Below are 25,812 nucleotides of genomic sequence, written 5' to 3'. Positions count from 1 at the left end.
GGGAAGCTGGCATCTATATCAATACGCTGCAGCATATCCGCAGCAAATTGTTGACAGCATGGTTTGTCATTCGACGTCAGATGTTGCAGAATTTGCACTTTGTAAGCACACACACGAAGACGCTGGTGAACTACACGATGCATTGTTGATTGAGGTACATCTAGCTGCCTACATGCTTGACGAAAGGACTTACATGGGCTTCTGATGTCCTCTGCTATGTCTTCTGAATGTTTCAAAATACTTCCTGTTGCCAGAAACATCCTATACCGTTCTTTAATTGTTTTCACACCAGGTGGATCGCATTCATACATACGAAGATAATTTCTTGGCACAGTAATCGGCGTTTTTGTTTCTGCAAACTACACTACTGTTTGCGCGCGCTGCTGTGCGAGTCGCCATTTTCACTTCATGCGCCCATGCTGCACTCTGTCGACGATACTTGGCACTTCTGATGCGGGAATATAAATTCTTTGATATGCTCTACAATGTGGTGCATTTTTCACTGTCGTAATCTACTGTGGTCTTTCTCTCCTGGGTCGAAATCAGGGCGGTCTGAGTGGTACACTTTACACATTACAATAGTGAATTGTGGTTGCCAAGAGAGATGACTTACATGCGCTGTGTAGATGACCCTTTCTTCAGTTTTTGCTGTTACAGCATATTGGTGTTTTTGTTATGATCTGTAGTTAGCGATGTCTAGATTAGGTGTGAAGGCCCCAGTCTGACTGCGAGTTGGCGAAGCCAACAAATGTACAAGCAAAAAACCTGGCTATGGTGATAGACTGGCCTGTAGCGTAGCCTGAGGCATAGATTTGGTTGAAGGGCAACAGTTTGGTTGTGAGTTGGCGGAGCCAACTAATGAGAAGCCAGAAAGGCTGGTTGTGTTTACAGACTGACCTGTAAAATAGCCCGAGGCCACTTTTAGATTGGAAGGCAACAGTCTGGTTGCGAGTTGGCGAAGTAAATGAATGTGAAAGCAGGAAAACCGGTTGTGATGACAGACTGACTTGTATCGTAACCTGAGACCTAGGTTAGGTCGAAAGGCCAGACTGGTTGTCATTTGGCAAAGTCAACGAATGTGAAACCAGAAAAACTGGATGTGGTGAGAGACTGGCCTGCAGCGTAGCCCGAGACCTAGGCAAAGCCAACGAATGTGAAAACTGGAACACTGGTTATGTTGTCAAACTGACATTTAGCGTAGCCCAAGGTCTATGTATGACTGATGTCTCTCAACTTGTAACAGTACTGGCAGTGATAAACAGTTACTAAAGTAAGTTCCATTAATATTTGTTTTGTTTTGTGCAGAAATTTCGCATCGGACAACATCGAATGGGGGTGGGTTTACGTTAGGGGGGGTTATTTCGGCCTAACCGAAAGAAAAATTTTTTGAAGCATATTTATTTTCAGAGATATCACCTTTCATTTTTTTGACCTGATTTTGTTTGTCTCTAATCACCTTATAAGACAACCATACATATTAATGCTGCATTTAGTGTTCTTGTAAGTAGCCAATGAGAAATACCGAAACAGATGATCTTGGCTTCTTTTGAGCGTTAAATTCGATTTGACTCCATAGTGTTTTCAGCTATGGCCTGCGGAATAAGTTCGCTACAGTGCCCTTGCCCTTATGTAACACGAAGGTGTGATTAACTGTTGTATGCTCACGGTTTTATAGCCAGTTGTAGAAAGTGTCCGAAGTGTGGTGGTGATATTAGCTTTATTTCTCGTACAAAAGGTAAAGATGAGGTGCAGTGGAGCTGCAGAAAGATTGATAGCAGAGTTACAGCAATAAAAAAATTAACTTGTCTCTGGGTCAAAAGGTGTGGAAAATTTTTTATTACGGATGGACTACAGTTGTCCGAGAAGACAGTAGTGGACTGAAAAAGCTTCTGCAGAAAAGTATTTAGGCCCTATTGAAATGTGCTTCACGAAAGTGAGAAACTTGGTCACGACGGAATCATTGTCGAGAACGACGAGGCTATGTCTGGAAGAAGAAAATATTGTAGAGGGAACAAAAAAACAGGAAGGTGGGTTTTCGCAGGAATACAATGTGGAAACCACAAGTGTTTTTTTCAGAGTTGTACAAAGAAGGTGCTGCTCAGTATCACCAAGGAGTACATCATTCCAAGAACAACTGACATTTCCGATTGTTTTAGGTCTTACAAATGCTTGAACGATGAAGGGAAAGTGACATTTAAGGACCCCGAAACTGCTGTATGCACAACTAGTAAGAAGGCACCTGGTCGGCCATAAGGAGATCTCTTCAAGATACCAGACAGTGCAAAAAACTATTTAACAGTTACTTTTGGGACTACGTGTGACGCAGAGGGACTCTTAAAAGCAGGATTAATTTACGCATTTCATGAAGAGTGTAACAACAGTGTAAAAGCCCTAGTGTCATGTGCTGGTTCCAATAAAATTCTGGCGTTATTATTTTATGTTCTTTAGAATTCCTTCGTTGTTTCTATATTTTTATTTTCTTGGACATATGGTCCGTCTACGCAACTAGATAAAAGTCCGTTTATTTTGTCGTATATGTTTCCCTTCCTTTTATTTACGAAGTGTCACTACTGGCTTGTGCTTTCTTAAATACAAAGACGCGAGAGCTGTGTGCCATAAAATAAAATCTTATTTCGTTGCATAGACAGATCACACCTCCAAGAACGTAACGATAGCAGTTGTGTTAAATGATTTATTACGTGTTTTTGTGTATCCGTGTTTCTCCACCGCACTAACTGCATGCACTATAATAGAGGATGTTCTGAAAAATGCAGTATTTTTATCGCCCCGTTTCAAACCAAAACGTCGTTCATATTGGCTACGCGAATTAGCGGCAGCCGTTAACAATATATGCGTTAAGATAAGAGCGCTGAGGCCCTTTGTACAGTTTTACCGCTGATTTCATTGACAAAACACAGGAAAATACGAACAAGCAATGTGATTGGCTACCCACATCCGATTAATGATTTGTTGTGTTCACTTCCCATGATTCATCACGGGAAACGTTACCAACAGCAGAACGAAACCGAAAGTCCGCGGAGACCGTAAGTGCATTTTTCAAATTTCCTGTTCTTTATCAGTTTGTCCTCTTTATGTAGATGTCGAGCCGGTAACGAACGTTTCGTTAGCCTGTCGAAAGCTCGAGAATATCTAAATCCATTTTATGTTTCACAGCATATACATTTCTTGACGCGAGACACCAAACAAAGCGTCACATTAGCGTGTCGTAACTTTAGGAACAGCGGTGAAAATTAGTTTACAAATGGAGTACTCCGGTAAAATGGTTCTTCAATCATTTTTTATATCACATTTCCGTGACTGTCCCTCAGTTTTATGAAAAGACTGCTAGCTTCATTGTCGTATTCCATCCACGAGTCATACGTTTACTGCTTTCAGAAATTAGAACCTGGAATTTCAAGCGATTTTAACGACAAGGAATAAGCAAAATCGAAACACGACTTCATTGTATCTCATTAGCAAAGAGCATTACATGTAATGCGCATTGTCGTTCCTGCGGATTCCGTTTACACGAAAAACTGTGAAAGTACCGAGGCTTTTAAGCTGAGCGTGGCTTCGACGCGTCCGTTTCTCGCGCGAATATTGCGTCGCGGAGTAATTACCGTCCGTGCCGCTAGGAGGCAGCAGCGTCGTTTGGCGAGAGCATAGGACGCGGCGGCAATATGAGGAAGCGCGTCTAGTTGCTTAGTTCTGCTTGATTCGCACGCAGCTTCTCGTGTTGGCCTTCGTTTCTTCAACCGTCAGAAATGAGCGACGTGCACGAAATTTTACCTGAGGTAAGGCGACGCCATTATACGAGTAGCTGATATCAGCGGCAACATAACTATGTTTTTTGGTCGTGTGTTTGGCGATATTTCATTTATTGCTGGTCTGTTTGAGCAGCAGATGTGTTATGAACCGTGTGTCAGAGGCTTTTATTAAATTATGTATTCATATAAGCATATACCTAATTCATAATGCACATAAAACTAAATGTTGGAAATCTACGCAGATTACTTCGTCGTCTGCTGCAACAATTGTTGCAGTAAGTTAGAATTCGTAGCGACTTACATTTGGTTGAAAGGAAGTAAATATGCCTCGACATTTTCCTCAATAATAGTAAATTTATTAAGCAATAGGTCAATATTTTGAAATGTTAATGTATTTTTCCTTCCTGTTTCATATAGAAGTTTCATGTGGTTTCAATATTTTACCAGAACAAGGTTTTTGATACTGTTTCTTAGGAACAGTTTCTCATTAACATAATAACGTGACTCTTGACAGGTATTTGAAAACTATAATTCAGTAGTACATTCTGCTGTGTAGAAAACATTGCGAAGTGTAGTTCACGACATATGAGAAATTTTGTTTATTGACGAAAGATTCAAAAAATCTTGGGAAATTTCTAGGCACGCATTTCTCTTGGCAAAATCCATAGAAGCTAAGTCAGCTGTCTAGCAATAACCTACTAAATTCAGATTATCAAAGTGGAAAGACCAGTTGCATGGAATAAGCTTCCCCGAATGAATTTTTGTTCAAAAGCAAGACCGATGTCCGTAAGTAAACAATGCATGTGTGAAACTTCTTGGTAGTTGTTTGCAAATTTGGAGAGATTGTTGGTACTGTGAATCGAAATATTAAAAAGTTTCTTTTAGAATTGTGTAGCGAAGTTGAGGTACCGTCCGTAATTGTGCTGTAGGTATGTTCAAATTTTTCCATTCATTGTTTTCATAAACTTACAGGTACTGGCAATACGATATCCCCTCCACTAGACCATATATTTATATTAATCTGTTTGAGAGAAGCTAAAGTTTCATAGAGAATAATGTACATAATTTGGAGTGAAGGACTCTTACCCACTGTATTGACCACAGGAAGGCCATACCTGCCATCGTTGTAACTGACGATGAAATACTGGTCGGCACATCCATTATCTTAGTTGAATGCTGACATTGCAGCCGCGAATGATCGTTTCTTTTTTAATTGAAAATAAAAATTGTTTCAAAGTCTTCAGTGAGCACAGCTGTTTAACGAAATGAACTTCGGATACGTTCTTTATGTGCGCAATTGTCTTCTTTTGTCATCTGACACAGCAATAGCTTGATATTAGACACACACAGTCCTAACCAGAATTGTTTGCGTTGGTTGAGGTTTGACTACAATGGCCCAAGAGCACGACTGGCACAATGTTTTGAAACGGTTGGTCTGTCATTGTTTCAGTATCTACTAAGCACTGGAACCTGTGTTCTTCTATCCAACAGGCGCTGAGTGTTTAAAGGTACTAGTTACGTGAGAGTTGTAACAGGCGTACAAACCCGGCGCGTGCTCAATGGCTAACTGGCAGTCGGCCAGTCAGCTGACGCGTCGTTCACTTGTCGCATCCCCACCACACGGCAAGCATTTTCGGAATTCGGGCAGTGGCACATTTGGAGCTACGCTGCTTACAGTAACCTTTCTCAGACAATTCTGAGCACAATTTCTTTTCTTGCGGACCATACCGATGCCAGCGATGGTCATACTGTTTAGTTTATCATCTTTCACGTACCATTCACATGATTCTAACTCACAACGCTGTTTTGTAACTCAATATATTTATATCGGAGCTATTGAACACAAAGCTCATGCTATAAAGTGACACTGAACCCCTCTTAGTTTAATCAAAAATTGTTAAATGTAAGGAAAAACGCACGCGTGCACAAGGGTTACTTATTTAACATGTTTGTGTATTTTTGTTAGTTGAATATACCATTTATTATTTTAAGAACTTTTCGCATTGATCTCGGACAACATTTAGAACGTTTAAAAATTCATTGTAGTACGTGAACAATGATGCCGGTCCATGTATAAGTAAAGGCGATAACAAGAACTTTGTGGAGGAATAGTTGATTCTTGAAACTTACAAACTACGAATTTATAATGCAGAACGAAACAATGCGCTACATCATGGAATTTCAGGAATGACCATCTATGTATTGATCTGCCTTTATGGCTGATAGAATTACGCACACACACTGAAATTATGACCCGTTTTACTTTTTTACGCTATTTTTATAATCCCGTTCTAACCAATTTCTGTGAAAATTCTCTCATGAATAAAAAGCTGGAAAATTTTGAGAAAAATATTAGGACCGAGAAAGATTGGAGAAGAGTACAAGCTAAAGAGTAATAAGGAAATATACAAAACTATTGAGAAAGTGAGTGAGGCAATGCGTAAACGCAGACTAACTTTTTATGGTCACCTGTCGAGGATGGATGGAAACAGACTAACAAGAAAAGTGGTTGAACATAGTAACAGGAACGAAAAAACCAACAATAAATGGATACAGATGGTGAAAAAGGATTTGGCCTATTTTAATGTCACCCGTGAGTCAATCAGGGACAGGGAAAAGTTTAGACAAATAGTGAACGAAATTAAGTGTTTTCCAGAAGAAACGAAACTAAAGAATAATAACAGGAAATGGTCGGAAGAGCGGAGGAGGAACCACTCGAAAATGATGAGGAAATATTGGGAAGAGAGAAAAAAAGATCAAAAAGCCGGGCAAGTGAATTGTTGAACGTGGTCCAAAGATGGCCGAAATCGAAAGAAGAAGAAGAAAAAGCTGCTGCGTATTAATTTCGGATTGTTGGGAATTGAAAGAAAAGAGGTATAAAGTTAAGGGGATTTCATTTCATTGAGCAGTAGAATTCATCCCCTCACGATCTACACTAAACATTAGTACTTTTTGTCGAGTATCGTAATTACACACAATGAGCAGCCAACGTAATAGCATTTTGGGCCAGGACTCGAATTCGGGTGGACGACGGTTCAATCCCGCGTCCGGCCATCCTCATTTAGGTTTTCTGTGATTTCCCTAAATCGCTCCAGGCAAACGCCGGGATGGTTTTTTTGAAAGGGCACGGCCGACTTCCTTTCCCATCCTTCCCTAATCCGATGAGACCGATGACCTCGCTATTTGGTCTCTTCCCCCCGAACAACCAACATTTTGGGCCAGTTTTGGTTATATATGAACGAAGGAAGAGTTTCAGAAACTAGGAATACAGGCAAAGTATATTCCACCTTTACGGAACTTTTTCTTTCGTTCTAAAAAATGTTAGAGAAATGGGAAAGTCTCTACTCGTAGCAGTTATCTGACACAGTTTGCTAGTTCTACTTTATATTCAGATCCAGGCCTTTTTCTTGTCCTTCCTGAGCGAGTGATTTGAATCTGAGAGCCTACTTTGTGGTGTTCCGTAAGTCTTCCTGAGGCCAGAAATGTAAAAAGAATAATCAATATTCCGTGACATGTAAATTTTTCCAGGCCCGTACTAGAAACTGGTTATCGCAACTCAACCTTCGGCCCATATGGACGCATCCATACCTAACTCAATTTTTTGTCACTATAGTTTCCACCTATTACTTGAAAACTCTAAACTCAGAGGGTCTCCTATAGCATATGTGGGAATAACATTGTTAGCTTTTAATTTCAGTGAATTTGATGAAACTGGTATTTAAAGAAGTGGTGTGATGTACTACTGCTCCAGTGTTACACCTAAACTATATGGAAAAAGAAACTTTGTGGATGTGAGAACGAACCACAGATTCGGTAGCAGAGATGTAGAGGGAATGATGCAATATGGTGACGCAAAGTGTTTGCTCGCAATCTCGTGTCGCCTGGTGAAAATACACTGCGCTGTGTATACGCGGTCTTTCCGCCCCTGACCGCCGCGGTATGCTTAGTCGTATGACACCTTCCCCTCCCCCCACCCCCTACGCCCCCTCACTAAAGGAATTTATAGACGCGTTCATATCTTTACACATCTATTTCAAAAGCTTACAGCGAGCTTTTGGAGGACAAAGAACCTCTAAAATTAAGTCTAGAAAGTGGTAAAGAATCGTAGAACAAAGGTAACACAGGCGACTTCTTCCTTGCTCACGTGGATTGTCTACCGGCCTGACAGCCTACAGCAGTCTCGCGGTAGCGTTCTCGCTTCCCGAGCACGGGGTCCCGGGTTCGATTCCCGGCGGGGTCAGGGATTTTCACCTACCTCGAGATGACTGGGTGTTTGTATTGACCTCATCATTTCATCATCCAGGAAAGTGGCGAAATTGGACTGAGCAAAGATTGGGTAATTGTACGGGCGCTGATAACCACGCTGTTGAGCGCCCCACAATCCAAACAACATCATCATCATCATCTCAGCCTACAGCAGTGGTTCCCAGCCTGTGGCAACTTCCCCCCCCCCCCCCCTGAGGGGTAAAGACAAAATGAATCAGTTATGTGTCAGTGATGAAACTAAATTATTTTTGAAATTTCTTTACTGTTACCACCATTTTATAACACTGCTTACACAAGTTATCGAAAATACTTTGTGTTCAATATTAGCGTTAATGCGTGACGCCAATGTAATGAACATTTTCCTCATTACACACATTTATTCTGACAGCAAAATTGACATTTATATCAAACATTCTTAAGTGCCTATGTAAATGCCTTCTCAGAAATGTAGGTAGTTTGCGCAATAGACCAGAAATTGCTTATTCACTACGCAAGAAAGGAACAAATTGACAGCACAACACAATAGTAGCTACACTGCTGTATGGCATACATATTTTGTAGCAGCAGCAGCTTACAGCCCGCTGCTCGCGTGTGCTGTATGGTCTGCTTTTTTTTTAGAGTTTTTACGTTCACAAATTGCAGTAGACAAGTGTACACAAGTGTAATGTGCTGCAGATACACAGAAAGATAGATCCTTTATCATTTAGCTACAAAATAGCAGGTCAGCAACTGGAAGCAGTTAATACCATAAATTATCTGGGAGTACGCATTAGGAGTGATTTAAAATGGAATGATCATATAACGTTGATTGTCGGTAAAGCAGATGCCAGACTGAGATTCATTGGAAGAATCCTAAGGAAATGCAATCCGAAAACAAAGGAAGTAGGTTACAGTACGCTTGTTCGCCCACTGCTTGAATACTGCTCAGCAGTGTGGGATCCGTACCAGATAGGGTTGATACAAGACATAGAGAAGATCCAACGGAGAGCAGCGCGCTTCGTTACAGGATCATTTAGTAATCGCGAAAGCGTTACGGAGATGATAGATAAACTCCAGTGGAAGACTCTGCAGGAGAGACGCTCAGTAGCTCGGTACGGGCTTTTGTCAAAGTTTCGAGAACAAACCTTCACCGAAGAGTCAAGCAGTATATTGCTCCCTCCTACGTATATCTCGCGAAGAGACCATGAGGATAAAATCAGAGAGATTAGAGCCCACACAGAGGCATACCGACAATCCTTCTTTCCACGAACAATACGAGACTGGAATAGAAGGGAGAACCGATAGAGGTACTGAAGGTACCCTCCGCCACACACCGTCAGGTGGCTTGCGGAGTATGGATGTAGATGTAGTAGATGTAGATGTACCTTCTAAACTTTCCTAGCTAATTAAGGCCATAGAAATATTCCGAATGGTTCCTGACCAAAAACCAATGCTGGTAGTTGCAGTCATAGGTTTTTGCTAATTATGCCTTTCGCGTTCTTGTGGTATTTCCATAAAAACTTTCATCTCCTAACACATGTGCTTTATATCTAACCGAGAAGTAATGTACCGGGTGTCATAGATTTAGCTTCAAAAGCTTTTTGATATATCGAAATATTTTCTTAAATTTTCATCCTCTTGTTTCATCATCTGAGTCCGCCCCCGGTAGCTGAGTGGTCAGCGCGACAGAATGTCAATCCTAAGGGCCCGGGTTCGATTCCCGGCTGGGTCGGAGATTTTCTCCGCTCACGGACTGGGTGTTGTCGTCCTCATCATTTCATCCCCATCGACGCGCAAGTTGCCGAAGTGGTGTCAAATCGAAAGACTTGCACCTGACGAACGGTCTATCCGACGGGAGGCCCTAGTCACACATTTATCATCTCCTTAGAGGTTGTTTCCAAAATCGCTGAAATATGTATTCCTTCATTTCTAAGCGAGAAATCAAATACCAGTTTTTATAGCTGTAGCTTCAGAAATATTTTGCTAGTTCTTTGATTATTTATTTTCAAAAACTTAACCTATTTTATCCCCTTGTGGTTGACTTTCCAAAAATGCTGAAACACGCATTTTTTTATTTGTGACTGAGAAACCAAATACCAATTCTCGTAGTTCTACCTTCAAAATTGTCTTAATAGCGTCATTTTTTAAAAAGCGTTTCATTTCCTATTTAACCCCCTTGGGAGTGGATGTTCGAACAATCCCTTGTTAAAGGATGCCTACAGAACAAGATCAATACCCTCTGCAAATTTCAAGTTCTATCCTTGCAGGGCTTGGCTGGACGATGAAGAGTCAGTGAGTCACTATGGATATATATATGTATTAGTAGTAGTGCCACATTTTAACTTAACTGATTTTTAAATGGGGTTGCAGGATGTCGATGAAGAAAGTGTCACTAGAGAGTAGTAATGCAGAGGAAGCACGTTTCGAACAAAGTGTCTGCCCCCTAATGTACCTAACTGTTATAGATGTTCATTAGAAAATGTAAGGCTTTATGTGGGACAGGTAATGCCTATGCAGTTTGATAAACTGGAGTTCAACCTACCTTCCCTACTGAAATTAGGAAAATAATACATTCACTGAAAAGTACTGCTCGAGCGTTTGGGATCCCTATCAGGTCGGATTGAGGGAGGACGTAGAAGCAGTTCAGAGGCGGGCTGCTAGATTTGTTACTGGTAGGTTTGATCATCACGCGAGTGTTACGGAAATGCTTCTGGGAGTCTCTAGAGGAAAGGAGGCGCTCTTTTCGTGAATCGCTACTGAGGAAATTTAGAGAACCAGCATTTGAGACTGACTGCAGTACAATTTTACTGCCGCCAACTTATATTTCGCGGAAAGACCACAAAGATAAGAGAGATTAGGGCTCGCACAGAGGCATATAGGCAGTCATTTTTCTCTCGTTCTGTTTGGGAGTGGAACAGGGAGAGGAGATGCTAGTTGTGGTGGATTGCGGAGTATGTATGTAGATGTAAAAGCCCCTATAAAACTGATGGCATTTCCAACAGAGTACTAAAAGCCTTTTCCCAACAGATAAGTAGGATTGTCAACCACATACGTTGTAGTTCACAAACAGTGCATTTTACCAGATGGAGTGAAATACCCTATTGTTAAACCATTGCATAAAAACGGGGTGGATCTGATGCTAACAACTACTGCCCAATCTCACTTCCCATTGAATTGGAAGAAACACATCGATGATCTGCTGAAAGTTTAGGTTCAGCTACTTATGATATTAGGGTTAAAGCAAATTTTGGTGAGGAACATATCAGTAAATTAGCCTACTATGCCTATTTTCATTCACTGCTTTGATATGGCAACATATTTTGTGCTCGTTAATCATTAAGAGAAAGTGTGTGATCAGGATAAGCCCACCCAAGATCTTGCAGATGTTAACGAGGGCTGTTCAATAGAGAACGATTTTTTTGACAGCATACTTTCTCATCCTCATAATTTTGATGGTCCTTCCCAAAGTAGTCTCCCATGAATGCGATGCACTTGTCCTAGAGTTTCTGCAAGTCTTCAGATACATGCTGGAAACCATTCTTTGAGAGAACCTTCAAAATCATCTCCGCAGCCTTCACCACTGCTTCTGATTGATAATGCCTCCCACGAAGGTGTTTCTTAATATTAAGGAATAGAAAAGTCACATGGGGCTAAATCCGGACTATAGGGAGTGTAAGGGATGCACGCAAGATATTCAGCAAGAACATTGGCAATATGCGGCTGCGCATTATAGTGGTGCTGCGTCCAGCCTGCTTCACGGAAATGTGGTTTTTGCGCCTGATATGGACTTGCAATGTTTTCAAGACATCCCTGTAGTATTGTCCAGTTACTGATGTTTGTGCAGGTAAAACATGCTTGTAAACCATTCCATGAATATCGAAGAATGTGATGACCATAACTTTCCCAGCAGATGCAATCACTTTTGCTTTTTTGGGGTTGGTGATTGAGATTCCCACACTGCGCTTTACTGTTTGCCCTCAGGAACAAAATTATGTAGCCAGGTTTCATCAGCAGTGATTAATTTTGAAAGAAACCCCGTATCTCCCTGTAACATTAATTTTAACTGCATGCAGACCTGCACGCGAATGTCCTTTTGTTTGGGAATCCATGGTCTTCGAACCCATCGAGCGCAAACACGTCACGTGTAACTTTTGTCACTAACGTGTGAGTGGCACCCAATGAAATGATCAGTATTTCAGGAAGTGATCTTAAGGTGATTCGTCGATCCTCTCTCACAATGACAGCATCAGTGTTTTCTTCTGCAAGAGCAGTAACTGGAGCACCGGGTCCACCTTCCTTTGAAATTGTTTCCCCTCTTTAAACATTTTAAACGACCTTCGAGCTGTAGGGAAGAACACTCTCCATAGACCTCCTGTAACACTGTATGGGCCGCGGCTGAAGATTTGTTGAGACGAAAGCAGACTTTCAAAGCCGCATATTGTTCCTCGCTTGTTATCTCCATTGCAGCTGTAGGCGATACCGAACATGACGCCCTTGCCTGCATCTCACAGGCGGGAACACACTCGCAACAAGGAAACTACCACGGCGTGTTTGTTGCACATTATGCTGTCCGCCTGCTTAGCTGGGTGGTACCGTGCTCGCCTCCCATGCAAGCAGGCCCGGGTTCGATTCCCGGCCGGATTGGAGATTTTCTCCGCTCGTGGACTGAGTGTTGTGTTGTCCTCATCATTTCATCCTCATAACCGGCGCGCAAGTCGAATGACATAAGACTTGCACTTGGCGGCCAAACTTCCCCGAATAGGGCCCTTCCGGCCGGCGATGCCATACGCTCATTTCCATTTTTTGGCACAGTCCGCCTCGGTAGCTGAATGGTCAGCACGACAGAATGCCATGCGTAGGGGCCTGGGTTCGAGTCCCGGCTGGGACTGAGATTTTCTTCGCTCAGGGAATGGTTGTTGTATTGTCTTCATCATCTCATCCCCATCGACGTACATGTCGCCGAAGTGGCGTCAAGTAAGAAGACTTGCACCAGGTGACTGTTCTCCCCGACGGGAGGCCCTAGCTACACGACATTTCATTAAGCTAACAGAATATCATAAGATTGAATTTTAGCTCGAGAAATTAGGATCATAAAAAATTAACATTCTTTATTGAACAGTCCTCGTATTTAGTTTCCACCGAAGGTCCTTTCCTCGAAACGACGGTTTCTCGCACAATAAAGTTTCCTCAGAATTCAAAAGAAACTGTAGGGCGAAACTCGCTAGACATATGGATGAAATGTGTACAAACAGGTGTGAAATGTGTTCGGTGTCCATCAAATAATACATTATTTTGTGAATGAAATATGTGACATGGGTACTCGGGCGAAGGCGCACCTGTGTGGATCAACGTTGAAAAATCCATACTTGCGACACGACCAATTAAATGTTGCATGCTCAAGAGTGCGAGAGCAAAAATTCATGTTTGCAGAAGACTGAAACACCAGAGATATTGTATACAGTATATACTAAAGCTCTTGAATAAACTTTCCAAATTACATTAATGCAAAAAACCAATGTCTTCTTTATTTTGTATATGGGTCATTGTCTGCTTTCTATATGTGTACCTACTTAGAAACAGAAGCATTCGAATGCATGCCGGGCACAGATTATAGTAATTTTTACACACATTAAAAGTGGGGAAAGACCTTAAATTACATTAAAGGTACGGGAGAGTGGGGAACAGACAGAAACAGTGACCCTCCGCCCTCCAGAACCGTACATTGGGTCTACACCGGAGTAGTTTTAACCCGCAACTGTTTTCACGAATAAATTTGTATTGATAGTAATTAAAATAACTTAATCACTGCTTCTGCAGGATGCCCCGAAATATTTGGGTGAAACTTCTTCGGAAGGTAATTGATTTTGAACAGGGCACAGTATTTCGAGATAAGAAAAAAGGGTCAGAAACGAGCATTTAAGGCGCTGCAGAGTCTCGAATGAGCTACGCGAGTTAGGTACTTTTTTTTCTGCCTACGTTTCATAACAATGAAAAGGCTGCCTATTGTTATTGGCTTCATGCGCTTTCTCAGCGGCGTTTACGACCGTTTTGTAGGTGCCGCAGGTACATTGGCAGTTCCGACCAAACAGTTAGGCACGTAATATTTTGACCGTAGCCTCCACCACTGTTGCGACTTCCCTTGACGCGGCAACAGAGGTGTACCGTCATTGCTGCCCGTTTCACTCGCCGTGCTCTTAGGTTCCATCCAAAGCACAACCTCGGATATCGCAACATAATCAGAAATAAACAGCAACTATTTTGTGACCAGCAAGAATGTCATCAGTCCTCATTTCACGAGCAACAATTTAACCTCCCGTTTTTAACCAGACTAAAAATAACAAAAACAAAATTAAACATGCCTCTGTACTGTGTGCATAGCCAATACTAAGCCTGGATAAAATATAAAGGGATATTCTTATTACAAAAGTCAGGAAAGCCACGGCCAATACCATCCAGTTTTGCATCGTAGGTTTCTCCGCCCAGAGCCTCCCCACTACTGCGGCCTCCTTTGACAGTCTGAAAAGCAATGGCTAGAATATGTTGTCGGAAACATCTCGTTGACGTCACACAGGTTGGAAATTCCACGCCACCTTGATATTGGTGGCGCTGCCTTGATAAACAATAAACAGTAGTCTGCATCCATAGTAAGGGCCCTAAAACACTGTTTGGTACACCCTGAAGTTAATTTTAATCTTACTTCATATAATTTGTGTTGACGGATGGGGGTTCTTAATGGCGTCTTTGAGTTCTGAAATAAGTATCGCTGATGTGATGAAAATACGTACAACACGTAAGAATGAGACAATAACGTAATGAATGCACTGAGACTGGTTGTCGTAACTTTGAACAGTTGCTGTGAATTTGAGTTACGCGTGAAGTTTCGTAAATTTGAAAAATAAAAAAAAAAATCATTTACAAACCATTAATTTCGTCTCAGGTTAGGATCTACACATGTATAACTCGGACCGTAAAGGTTCTGCATACTTTGTATCGCTCAAATAAGCAGCCTTGATCGTTGGGAATGAAGAACCTAGCGTGACTGGCAAGCCTGAGAGCAGCACTTCGACCAACATATTTTCTCCTCTTGCTGCTTCTTCTCCTCCTCCTCCTCCTCCTCCACGAATGGCTCGCTTAGGACCACACGAGATTAACTCGTGTTGGTCTTCCTTATAGTTCGTTCATGCGCAACGAGTGTGCTCCGTCCGTCCGTCCATCTCTGTGTGTGTGTGTGTGTGTGTGTGTGTGTGTGTGTGTGTGTGTGTGTTTGTGTTTGTTTGGTCCTTCTCGCCTTCGTCGAAACCCAGTGTTTGTGTGGCTTTCCTGCATTCATCTTCAAAATGGTTCAAATGGCTCTGAGCAGTATGGGACGTAACATCTGAGGTCATCAGTCCCCTGGAACTTAGAACTACTTAAACCTAACTAACCTAAGAACATCACACACATCCATGCCCGAGGCAGGATTCGAACCTGCGACCGTAGCAGTCGCGTGGTTCCGGACTGAAGAGCCTAGAACCGCTTGGCCACCGCGGCCGGCCATTCATCTTTGTCCTGTAAATTTGGCGATTCTAATAGCTTAATGTCTTCAGTTTGCACCAGATGGGTCTAACAATATCTATCAGAACAGTCTGAATCTGATGTTGGCCGCATTACGTGTATCTTGTCTCTGAGAGTCCCCTGTCATTGTAAACGTGATTGTAGGAATTCATCAGGAGACTTCTGCACTGGATTTGGGTCCCGTATTCCATCTTCTGTACTTGTTCCTAAAGGTTTTCTTAAAATTGTAGGTTCTGTTAATTCTGATTGTTCTTGATTTACCCTAGAATAAATATATTTCAGGGATGTAGAAAAATGAATTCGCTGACAGAAACACAACTTTGACACCTACAAAATCAGGACCTATCGCCAGGTACAAGTTCAGCGGATACAATATGCCATAACACATCACGCATGGAATAAAATAACTCAGCATTATAAAGTACTAAACAGCTGATTCAAAGCTGGCCTAGTGAGGGGGAAAAGGAAGAACGAGCTGATGAAAAAACACAATGTAACGAGAGCAAGCAGACGTAACAGCGAACATGCCTATGGGCCACAGGCTTATTACGTTGAAGTTCTTGCATCCACGGCTACGAACAGTGCAACGAAAACAGTTTGCCTTGGCGCCTATTGAATATACATTTTCAAGTATTAGGAAAATTGATGTATTCGTTGCTTATTGCACAGCTTTTTCTATAAAAAGCACTCACCGAAATGTCGATCATTAACAGAAAACCCGCATTGGAGTATCTTCCAACTTGACTGCAAAGAAAAGTTAGTGAATAAGACTGTTGTTACACAGAAAACACCAACAGCAGCATCACTGGGAACTGTCATGAGCGTAAAACAAACCAATATTTAATGTACAGCTGCCCCTTGCAAAATATGAAATTCTGTTTGCGAAAAAATCAGTTCCGTACACGCAAGAGACGATGGTGTGTGTGTGTGTGTGTGTGTGTGTGTGTGTGTGTGTGTGAGTGAGAGAGAGAGAGAGAGAGAGAGAGAGAGAGAGAGAGCGTTAAGGCAGCTGTGTCGGATGCCAGCTATGCCCTAGATCCAACAATAAGCACCGGCCTCTTTGGCTGCAGGCGAACCTACGGTAAGTGGCGCTGTGATTCTTTTGCTTGTTTTTTTATTGACGTTTCGTGTGGGCGCCATATTACAGTAGTGGCAAATACGATGGTTGGATAATTTGTCGTAACGACATAGAGCCCACGGTGGCCTTCAAAAACACAGAATTGGGTCATTTCTAAAAGAAGGCTAGGAAGGCCGAAGACAACATAGTGATAGCGAGAGCAGACTGCCACTGAGGAGTGACAACGTGTAGCGCACCCTTGGCCGAATGGATGCTTGCTGTTAAACACTGCAACAAAAGGAAAACCTTATATATTTCAATTTAATATGATTTCGACAGGCTGTGAAGCACTCCTTGGTAATGTGGAACACACAAAAAGGAACAAAATTTCATTTACAAACTAACAAATTCTTAAAACGCGTAGTACTGAATTGCGTAAAGTAATACCTGGGCTACTGGAGCCAGTGATAATTTTTACGTGTATCCATCGCATCACTGCCGTTAAAGTATTCAAAAATTATACGTCGCCTACAGCTCGTATTAATAACTACATATTAGTCACCTCTGCTAAGAAATTCATGAAGCTAATAGTAAGCTACCCCCGTCTTTTGAACTAGCACTTTACATATACCCACAAATTTAGAATAATTATTTATGCCCTGGAGTAAATCCTCAAATGTAAGAATCAGTTTTAAAGGATAACGTGATCCAGTCGAATAGTGATACGGGGAGCATCCTTGCGGAATAGTGCAACAGACGAAGTGAAAAATCATAAAACAATGATGACTGACTGAACGTTAAACATGTTTTGTGAAACGTGATTTGTTTCATTATTTCAGATCGCAACGGAAAATACACAAAAATGATTGTGAGTTCAGAGGAGATTTTAATAGCAGTTGTTCATTACTATTTGATAACCTACAGATCCGTGTTAGTGAATGCAAGTTGTTCGCCTCCTCCACCGGAAGATCTGAGAAAGCTGTATCCGCGTCAGATTTATCTTACCACCTGAAAATCCACTTAGGAAAGATAACTTCAAAGGGAGCACAGTAGTGTGCAGTGCATCATTCAAAATTCTAACGTGGATGCCATACCAAATGGCAAGTGTGTTGCTCCAGAAAACGGAGAAGTCAAATTGCAAGAAGCTAAAACTGAAAAAATAAGTATACATCTCATGTCCGGTGGTTGTTCTGTCACGTAGGAATTAACTGACTTTACAACATGTAATCTGAGCAATATCGTAAAAAAAAATCAAAGAAAAAATATGCAACATGGGATAAATACATCGTTTAAAAGTGAGAAGTCGCATGAAAGTCTCTTACGGTATAGGATACATACCACTGAAATAATTGATCTAAGAAAATGAAATACCTACAGCCTTCCTTATTTTGTATAGCTACTAGTTTCAGCGCTTCAATGCGCCATCTTCAGGCCTTAGTTGCTGCCGAAGGGGTTACAGATATGAAACTTCCTGGCAGATTAAAACTGTGTGCACGACCGAGACTCGAACTCGGGACCTTTGCCTTTCGCGGGCAAGTGCTCTACCATCTGAGCTACCGAAGCACGACTCACGCCCGGTCCTCACAGCTTTACTTCTGCCAGTACCTCGTCTCCTACCTTCCAGACTTTACAGAAGCTCTTCTGCGAACCTTGCAGAACTAGCACTCATGAAAGAAAGGATACCGCGGAGACATGGCTTAGCCACAGCCTGGGGGATGTTTCCAGAATGAGATTTTCACTCCGCAGCGGAGTGTGCGCTGATATGAAACTTCCTGGCAGATTAAAACTGTGTGCCCGACCGAGAATCGAACTCGGGACCTTTTCCTTTCGCGGGCAAGTGCTCTACCATCTGAGCTACCGAAGCACGACTCACTCCCGGTGTCTCCGCGGTATCCTTTCTTTCAGGAGTGCTAGTTCTGCAAGGTTCGCAGAAGAGCTTCTGTAAAGTTTGGAAGGTAGGAGACGAGGTACTGGCAGAAGTAAAGCTGTGAGGACCGGGCGTGAGTCGTGCTTCGGTAGCTCAGATGGTAGAGCACTTGCCCGCGAAAGGAAAAGGTCCCGAGTTCGAGTCTCGGTCGGGCACACAGTTTTAATCTGCCAGGAAGTTTCATATCGGCGCACACTCCGCTGCGAAGTGAAAATCTCATTCTGGGTTACAGATAGTCTGCCTAAACTAGTTATGTTGGCTACTGACGCATCGTATATATGGATCGTGATAACACCTTCAGCCTCAACTAAGACCTGAAGATTGGCCATTGAAGAGCTGAAACTGGTAGTTACACAACAAATACGATCATAAGGATGGCTGCAGGCATTTCATTTTTTAAAATGGAGAACGGCCATGATCCCCAAGACCTCCAGTCAAAAGGATGGACATGCAAAAACTTGAAATAGACTGAGGATCACACGTAGTAGAGAAGTGCAGAGTCGAACAGACCCACACATAGCACATGAAATTACGACCTGATAGTTTGCTAATTTGAGCTAATTTCAAACGAAACTATGACTGAATGCGCGTGCCCATATGCGTTCCACCATATTATACCAGAGTAGGCCACTAGACGAAAAATCTGAATAACTGCTTAAATATGGCATGGCTGCCCCACCAAATGAACGTTCGCCAGCAACAGATCAGCAGCGTAGAGTCTTGTGTTGGGAAACGCGCGACGGGAAAACAACCCAAAACTACCGCCTCGCGTTCACATTAGCTGATGAAGGTAGAATAGAAATAACTTTGCGTCTCGGACGAAGCGATCGCATATTCACACTAGCAAAGATCCATATCATCTGCACTTTGCAGTCGACATGCTGAAACAGCCTGACCAAACAAGTCACACACAATGCTAATTACAGACTCAGGAGAAATGAAAAGGTGTGCGTCATTAAGTAACGACGTTTGTGTGAGAATTAACCGTAACTGAATCCTTCAGTCTACTCTTGGAGTGTACTTAATTAGTATCTGGTTTTGCTTGTTGACAAGTAATTGCTACTGTGTATCTGAATAATGGAATCTTCCTTGGGACGTCAGAATTGGCTCTGGTAAATCTGTTGATTTTTCGTATTGCCAGTATTGATTCCATGAACTGAACGGTTGGGTTTACAGTAAGACAAGGGGAAAAGTTTCCGGAATATCGCGAATCCTATGATAATACAATGGAGAAGCCTTATGTTCGGGCACTAAGAATAGGATTTTCATGCACTTTACGTGTAAATTAGTTTGGTTTTATACTTCGCAAATTCTTCTGTCAAAGCACACCGGAGCTCAATAGAGCCGAGCATGGGAGCATTCCCCCAAATTTGTGATCTCAACTGAATCGGTCAGCATGATGGAGCAGCACTAACGAGTGAGTCAAACTTTGACAGATTTTCTTTCGCAAGTGTCGGGCATTGTACCTCAAGAGAACAGTTTAATTAGTGCATTGATGCTTTGTTAATCAATGACAGTTGTAAATTATCCATTACTCCTGTGGCAAAGTTAAGTAAATGTTTTACTCATTTGTTATTAAGTGAACTAATATTTTAAGGTTTTGATGAGCCTCCTCCCAGAGCAAAGAACCTCCTTTTTGCCGGACGAAAGTAATTTCGTTTGGTCACAAGAGGCTCTAAGCGTCTGTCAGCAACAGTGCAGATAGTTCCTTCATTACGGTAAAGTTTTGCGTGACTACTACGTCAGGAGTTCGTGAATCCGTTTTTATGGTTCAAAATGGCTCTGAGCACTTAACATCTGTGGTCATCAGTCCCCTAGAACTTAGAAGTACTTAAACCTGACTAACCTAAGGACATCACACACATCCATGCCCGAGGCAGGATTCGAACCTGCGACCGTAGCAGTCGCGTCCGTTTTTATGCTTTTTATTCTGAAGACTGGTTTGATGGCGTTCTCCGCTAGTCTAGTCTGTGCAGACCACTTCATCTCAGCATAACGTTTGAAACGGCTCACAGTACGCAAGCTTTGCTAACGAGAAACAGTTCTTGACAATGTGCTTGAAGATGTTTTCGTTCGATGTGTACTATATGTGATGAATCAAAGGCAGAGAGACCGTGCGCTAATCCTTCCCAGTAAGCTTCCGCCATTCTCTCTATTCCACATTACCTTACTAACGCCCTGACTTCACCTCCAGCGCGTTCGTAAAACTGTTTCAGTATTTCCCCAAACGCAGCATAAAGCTCCTGTTCCCAGAAAAGCTTTTACGCTCTCCTCACTTCATTGCAAACGACCCTTACTTTCTTGTTTCGAAATGTTTATCAGGACGTTTCTCGCTCCTGTTTGTTGCGTAATGTATTGTGTCAAAGTTTATAACGGTCATTGTGGCTGTGAATAATCTGTATGAACTTAGTTTAGTACCACGTTAAGCGCAAGTCTTACGTACTTTACCCGCAGAGCACCCAGCCTTGCTACTAGAGAGGATGTTTAAACATTTCTAGCAGACTCTTATCAGTGTCATAGAGGCCGTAGAAAGACTTCCCGGGAACAGAACTGTCATATCTCGCTGTTAATGTACACGTACGACGATGGCGTGACCTTACTTCTTTGCTGTCTTAGTACTAACGTAACATAGGTTTTCTTGGGATAGTAGTTTAGTCCCTATAAAAGCACTAATATCAATCCTCTGGACTAAGAAACCTTAGTCACAAATTTCGTTTGATACCACTCATGTTTTCGTGAATAAGCAATGGTGTGGTACTGATTCGAATGCTTCTCAGAAATGACGTAGTATCCTCACCTAATTATTCTGATCCACGATACTGAGAATGTCACGCAGGAAAAGCTCAAGTTGGGTTTGGCATGATCGATGTTTTCGGAATACATGGTCTCCATCGGGATGGTCATTTTTTTCCGAAGTAACTTAAACTTAAGTTCAGTATATGTTTTAAGGTAAATGTGAGATGCAATTACCGAACGTCCTCCCAGTGGAGCATATTTTACCCATATTTAACTTTAAGCAACTTCAACTGCACTTTCATGGACAATAACTCATAAAAAAATACCCTTGTATTTGTTTATCTGAACGAAATACACACAAGCCATACCAATAAATCACATTCTGAAGATGACTACGTAACTTTCGCGTCCTGTTACTTCGTCATATTCTTCTTGGGTGTACAGCTGGTCACACAGTCCATGGAAGGATTCAGTTCCGGCGAGAACTAGCGGGCAGCATAGTCACCTGAAGATGGCGGCCAAATGAACTGCTGAAATGTCAAGATGACTGTGATTTGGCTGCAGAACCGACAAGAATAAATTAATTTCGAAGACAGAGTTAGCACTTAACTAACACAGTGGTTCAGAACACTTCTGGACATAATGGAATCAGAATTTAATTACCAGTACCTTCTCCGTACCAGAACGAGGACTTTCACTCTGACCTTGAAATTTACTGCAGATTCCTTGGGTGGAGAACTGGCCTGGAAAGGAATCTTAGTTGTGTCCATAACCTCTAGTGTCAAAATTACAGGTTGAAGAGAATCCTTAAACGAATGCTTTGGAGACGGGAACATAAAATTTGTTTCATTTCCATAAGCTACTTACACCTGACAGCAGCAACTACTAAAACGCCTACTAGTATGAACCGTAGGCCTTAATTTGTGGAAGATAGTACTAAGAATATACTTTTGTATCATAGCATCGTAGGGTAGTGCAACAAGGACCGTAGTAAAACCGGAACAGAAGAGATTCGAAGCATTTGAGATAGGGTGCTACAGAAGAATGTTGAAAATTAGGTGGACTGATGAGGAATGAGATGGTTCTCTGCAGAATCGCCGAGGAAACACATGGAAAACAGTCAAGAAGGAGGGACAGGATGGTAGGACATACGTTAAGACGTCATGCAATAACTTCCTTGGTACTGGAGGGAGCTGCAGATTCTAAAAACTGTAGAGCAAGACTGAGATCGTAATACATCCAGCAAATAAGTGAGGGCGTAGGTTGCAAGTGTTGAGTTGTAGAGGTTGGCACAAGAATAATTCGTGGCGGGCCCCGTCAAACCAGTCAGAAGACTGAGGACGCAAAGAAAAAACCTCATCAACTGAGGTGGGTAAATAAAAAGTCGTAAACGTGGAAAATGTGGTGTGGCACTTACCACACAAGTTCAGAACTGATACGAATATTTTATCTCCGGCCGGGAAATTTGGTAGCTGATACAATCCCCATCGTGTTGTGGTCGGTTAGTTACAGTGGCGAGGCAGACGCAGTTCTGTCGGTGCATGAGGTGTCTGGCTGTGCGGTTATCGCGTCGCTAGATTTGTTTACGAGCCGTCGAAGGCATGCGTGTCAGGTGGCGGAACGCCTTCCGGCCGTGGCTCTACAGAGGAATACCACGGCACGCGTGCCTTACTGCTGCTTTGACGGCATTTCCGGGAAATCACTCCGCGGTGGTATCGTAAACACACAGTTTGGTTATACGTACCGTGACTGACGTTTCAGCGAATCAAGTGCTAGGGTCAAGCGTGTCAACCGAATGGCTTTGTAGGGCTCCATGTGATCTCTGGATTGCTAGCAACGACGCTGCCTCCCACTGCCAATCTTCGTCCCCCCTGCCGCCAAAGTTTCCTTTGTTTTTATTCTGTAGGGGTATTTTCCTAGTGCCGCAAAACTTGTCGAAACCAGTGTAGTTCATTCTTTTTCTCTATATTCGCCTATATCTGCATTCATACTACACAAGCCATCTTTTTCATGTGTGACGGAAGGTAGTTATGTGTAACTGTCAGTCGTGCGACTTTGCTGTTTCAAGCATGGTGCACGGGAAGAATGGTCGTTGGTAAGCTTGTGTGTGGTCTTTTCGCGACATAATCGTATGGCGAAGCTTATATTGACTCCTCTCGGAAACTGCACTCCACAAGTCCGCAGCTCGTCATCTAGCGGTCGCGTTCTCGCTTCCCGAGCGCGGGGTCCCTGGTTCGGTTTCCGGCGGGGTGTCATGTATTTTCACCTGCCTCGAGATGACTGGGTGTTTGTGTTGTTCTCATCATTTCATCATCATTCATGAATGTGGCGAGTTTGGACTGAGCAAAGGTTGGGAATTTGTACGTGCGCTGATAACTGCGCAATTGAGATCCCCTCAAACCAATCATCATCATCATCATCATCATCATCATCATCATCAATCATGCACTTCAGAAATTTTAAACTGTGTCTCACTGTTACGTACAATGCATCTCTTGCAGCGTCTGGCACTGGATTTGTAGTAGCATCATCTCTGTGATGCTTTTTGGGTTACTAAACGAACCTCCGACGAAACTATCTACTCTTCTTTAGGTCTTCTCTATTTCATTTGTCAGTTCTATTTTATTGAGGATCCCAGGCTGACGAACGAACTCAAGAATCTGTCAAACGAGGGTTTTATGAACAACTTTCTACGAGGGTGAACTAAACTTTCTAAGCATTCTTCTAACGAATCTTGATTTGTCGTCAGTCTTTCCTTACTTTTTGTGATCGTTCCACTTTAAATCGCTCCATATGTGTACTCCCTGGTATTTAATGTACGTGATTGCTTCCAGGGATTGTTCGGCGATCATGCAACCACACACACGTACTTCCTCCCAATATGCACAGTTCGCAGTAAACCTCGTATTTGTTGGAAGTGTGTCGATATCAATCCGCTCGTCTAGTGTTCAGTTATAACGAGACATTGTGAAAAAGAATATTATATTTTTACTTACAACATCAAAATTACTGGAAGCCTATACAACTAGGAAGATCGAAAGATGGTATTAAAATTTCATGCTTGGCATTTGTAGATGACGTGGCCATTCTAGCAGAAAACGAGACCACAGCAATTAAACAGATAGACATTCTCAAAGAATGCGCCGAAAAAGTTGGGCTACAAATTTCCTTCCAAAAAACCAAATTCATCTGCTAAAAATTTGAAACTGAAAAACTGACTACAAAATATGGACAAATTGAGAGAGTTCCATTCTTTAAATACTTAGGCGAGGTCCTAGAACCCACAGGGGGAGAGAAAACTGCACAAAAAGTTCGACTGCAAAAACTGAAAAGAGCATACTTGAAAACCCACAACATCTACAATAAAAAATCTCTCCATTCACTCAAAAATACGACACTACAATACAGTAATCAAGCCCGAAGCACTATATGCCAACGAAACACTCACACTCCATAGAAAAGGCGACCTGGAAGGCATCCTGAAAGAGGAACGCAAAATTATCAGAAAGATTCTTGGCCCAAAAAGAACTGAAGATGGATACAGGCTACAGTCTCGGAAAACTACAGAAAAATTATCTAACCTCGCCGCAGACATCCGGAAAAGAAGACTAAAATTTTACGGTCATATCCACAGAATCCCAACACCCAGACCCTCCCACAAAATTTTAATATACATTGAAAAATTGAAAACCATACCCTGGATAAAAGAAACCAAAACAGATCTAGCAAATGCACAAATAAATTCTTCAAAAGTTATAAACAGAAATGTATACAGGCAAAAAATCAATAGTTGGAAAGTACAACCCGAGAATGAAGTTTGCAAGAGACAGGGGACAAAATGGACAGAGGAAAGAAAGAGAATTCATGGGGAAAGAATGAGAGAAGTTTGGAGAATTAAAAAATTGAATCGGAAAAGCTTTGCGTGATCCGTATGGGTCCAATCGCACATAATATATTACCTATTATCGATAAGCTTCCGGCATATTTTTATCAAAGTAAATTACTACTTCCTAGCCTGTGTTGATCGTATGCGAGGTTATTTATCAACTAAGTCTACCTAAGATTCTACACGACTAGTCTGATACAGTCGCTCATAACATCGTTGACTTACCATATTATACTACGTTTTATTTATGATTTTTCTTTTTCTTTGTTAAAAACTTTTCAATTTGTTATTTATCAAACATTTGTGACTGTAACATCAGCTAAATAGTCACAGCAATCTTGCCTTGAAGCTCTCGATATCAAATTCGTTATGTACTCTTACCACTCTTAACGCTCTGCGTAGTACTTAAGTGTAAACTGATTGTGAATAAAACTTTACTGTTTCTTAAATACAGGTAATTTTTAATTTTTCTTGAAAGTAAATCTTTTTTCTGTCTCTTTGCTTAAATTAACTGGGGAAAAAAATCAAAGTCGAGTCTTTTCTTTAAAACAATTTGAACGTTTATTCATGAACACATACTACTACATGCGTCGAGGTGTGCGGGAGTCAGTGTTCCCTACTAATTACTCTTAACAAACTG

General features: G+C 42.0%; 1 protein-coding gene across 1 annotated transcript in view; it reads left to right on the top strand.

The window, feature by feature from the left end:
- The first annotated feature begins 3,663 nt into the window (after positions 1–3,663).
- Positions 3,664–25,812, top strand: part of LOC126187976 (hexokinase type 2) — a 424,860-nt gene continuing 402,711 nt past the window's right edge. The window contains exon 1 of the mRNA XM_049929372.1: positions 3,664–3,794. Within this exon, the coding sequence (XP_049785329.1) occupies positions 3,765–3,794 (30 nt within the window). The 5' untranslated portion in view covers positions 3,664–3,764. The remainder of the gene's footprint in view (positions 3,795–25,812) is intronic.

This window comes from Schistocerca cancellata, chromosome 5, assembly GCF_023864275.1.
Source record: "Schistocerca cancellata isolate TAMUIC-IGC-003103 chromosome 5, iqSchCanc2.1, whole genome shotgun sequence".
Classification (NCBI taxonomy): domain Eukaryota; kingdom Metazoa; phylum Arthropoda; class Insecta; order Orthoptera; family Acrididae; genus Schistocerca; species Schistocerca cancellata.
The sequence above is the reverse complement of the archived record's forward strand: the minus strand, read 5'-3'. Positions and strand labels throughout refer to the sequence as shown.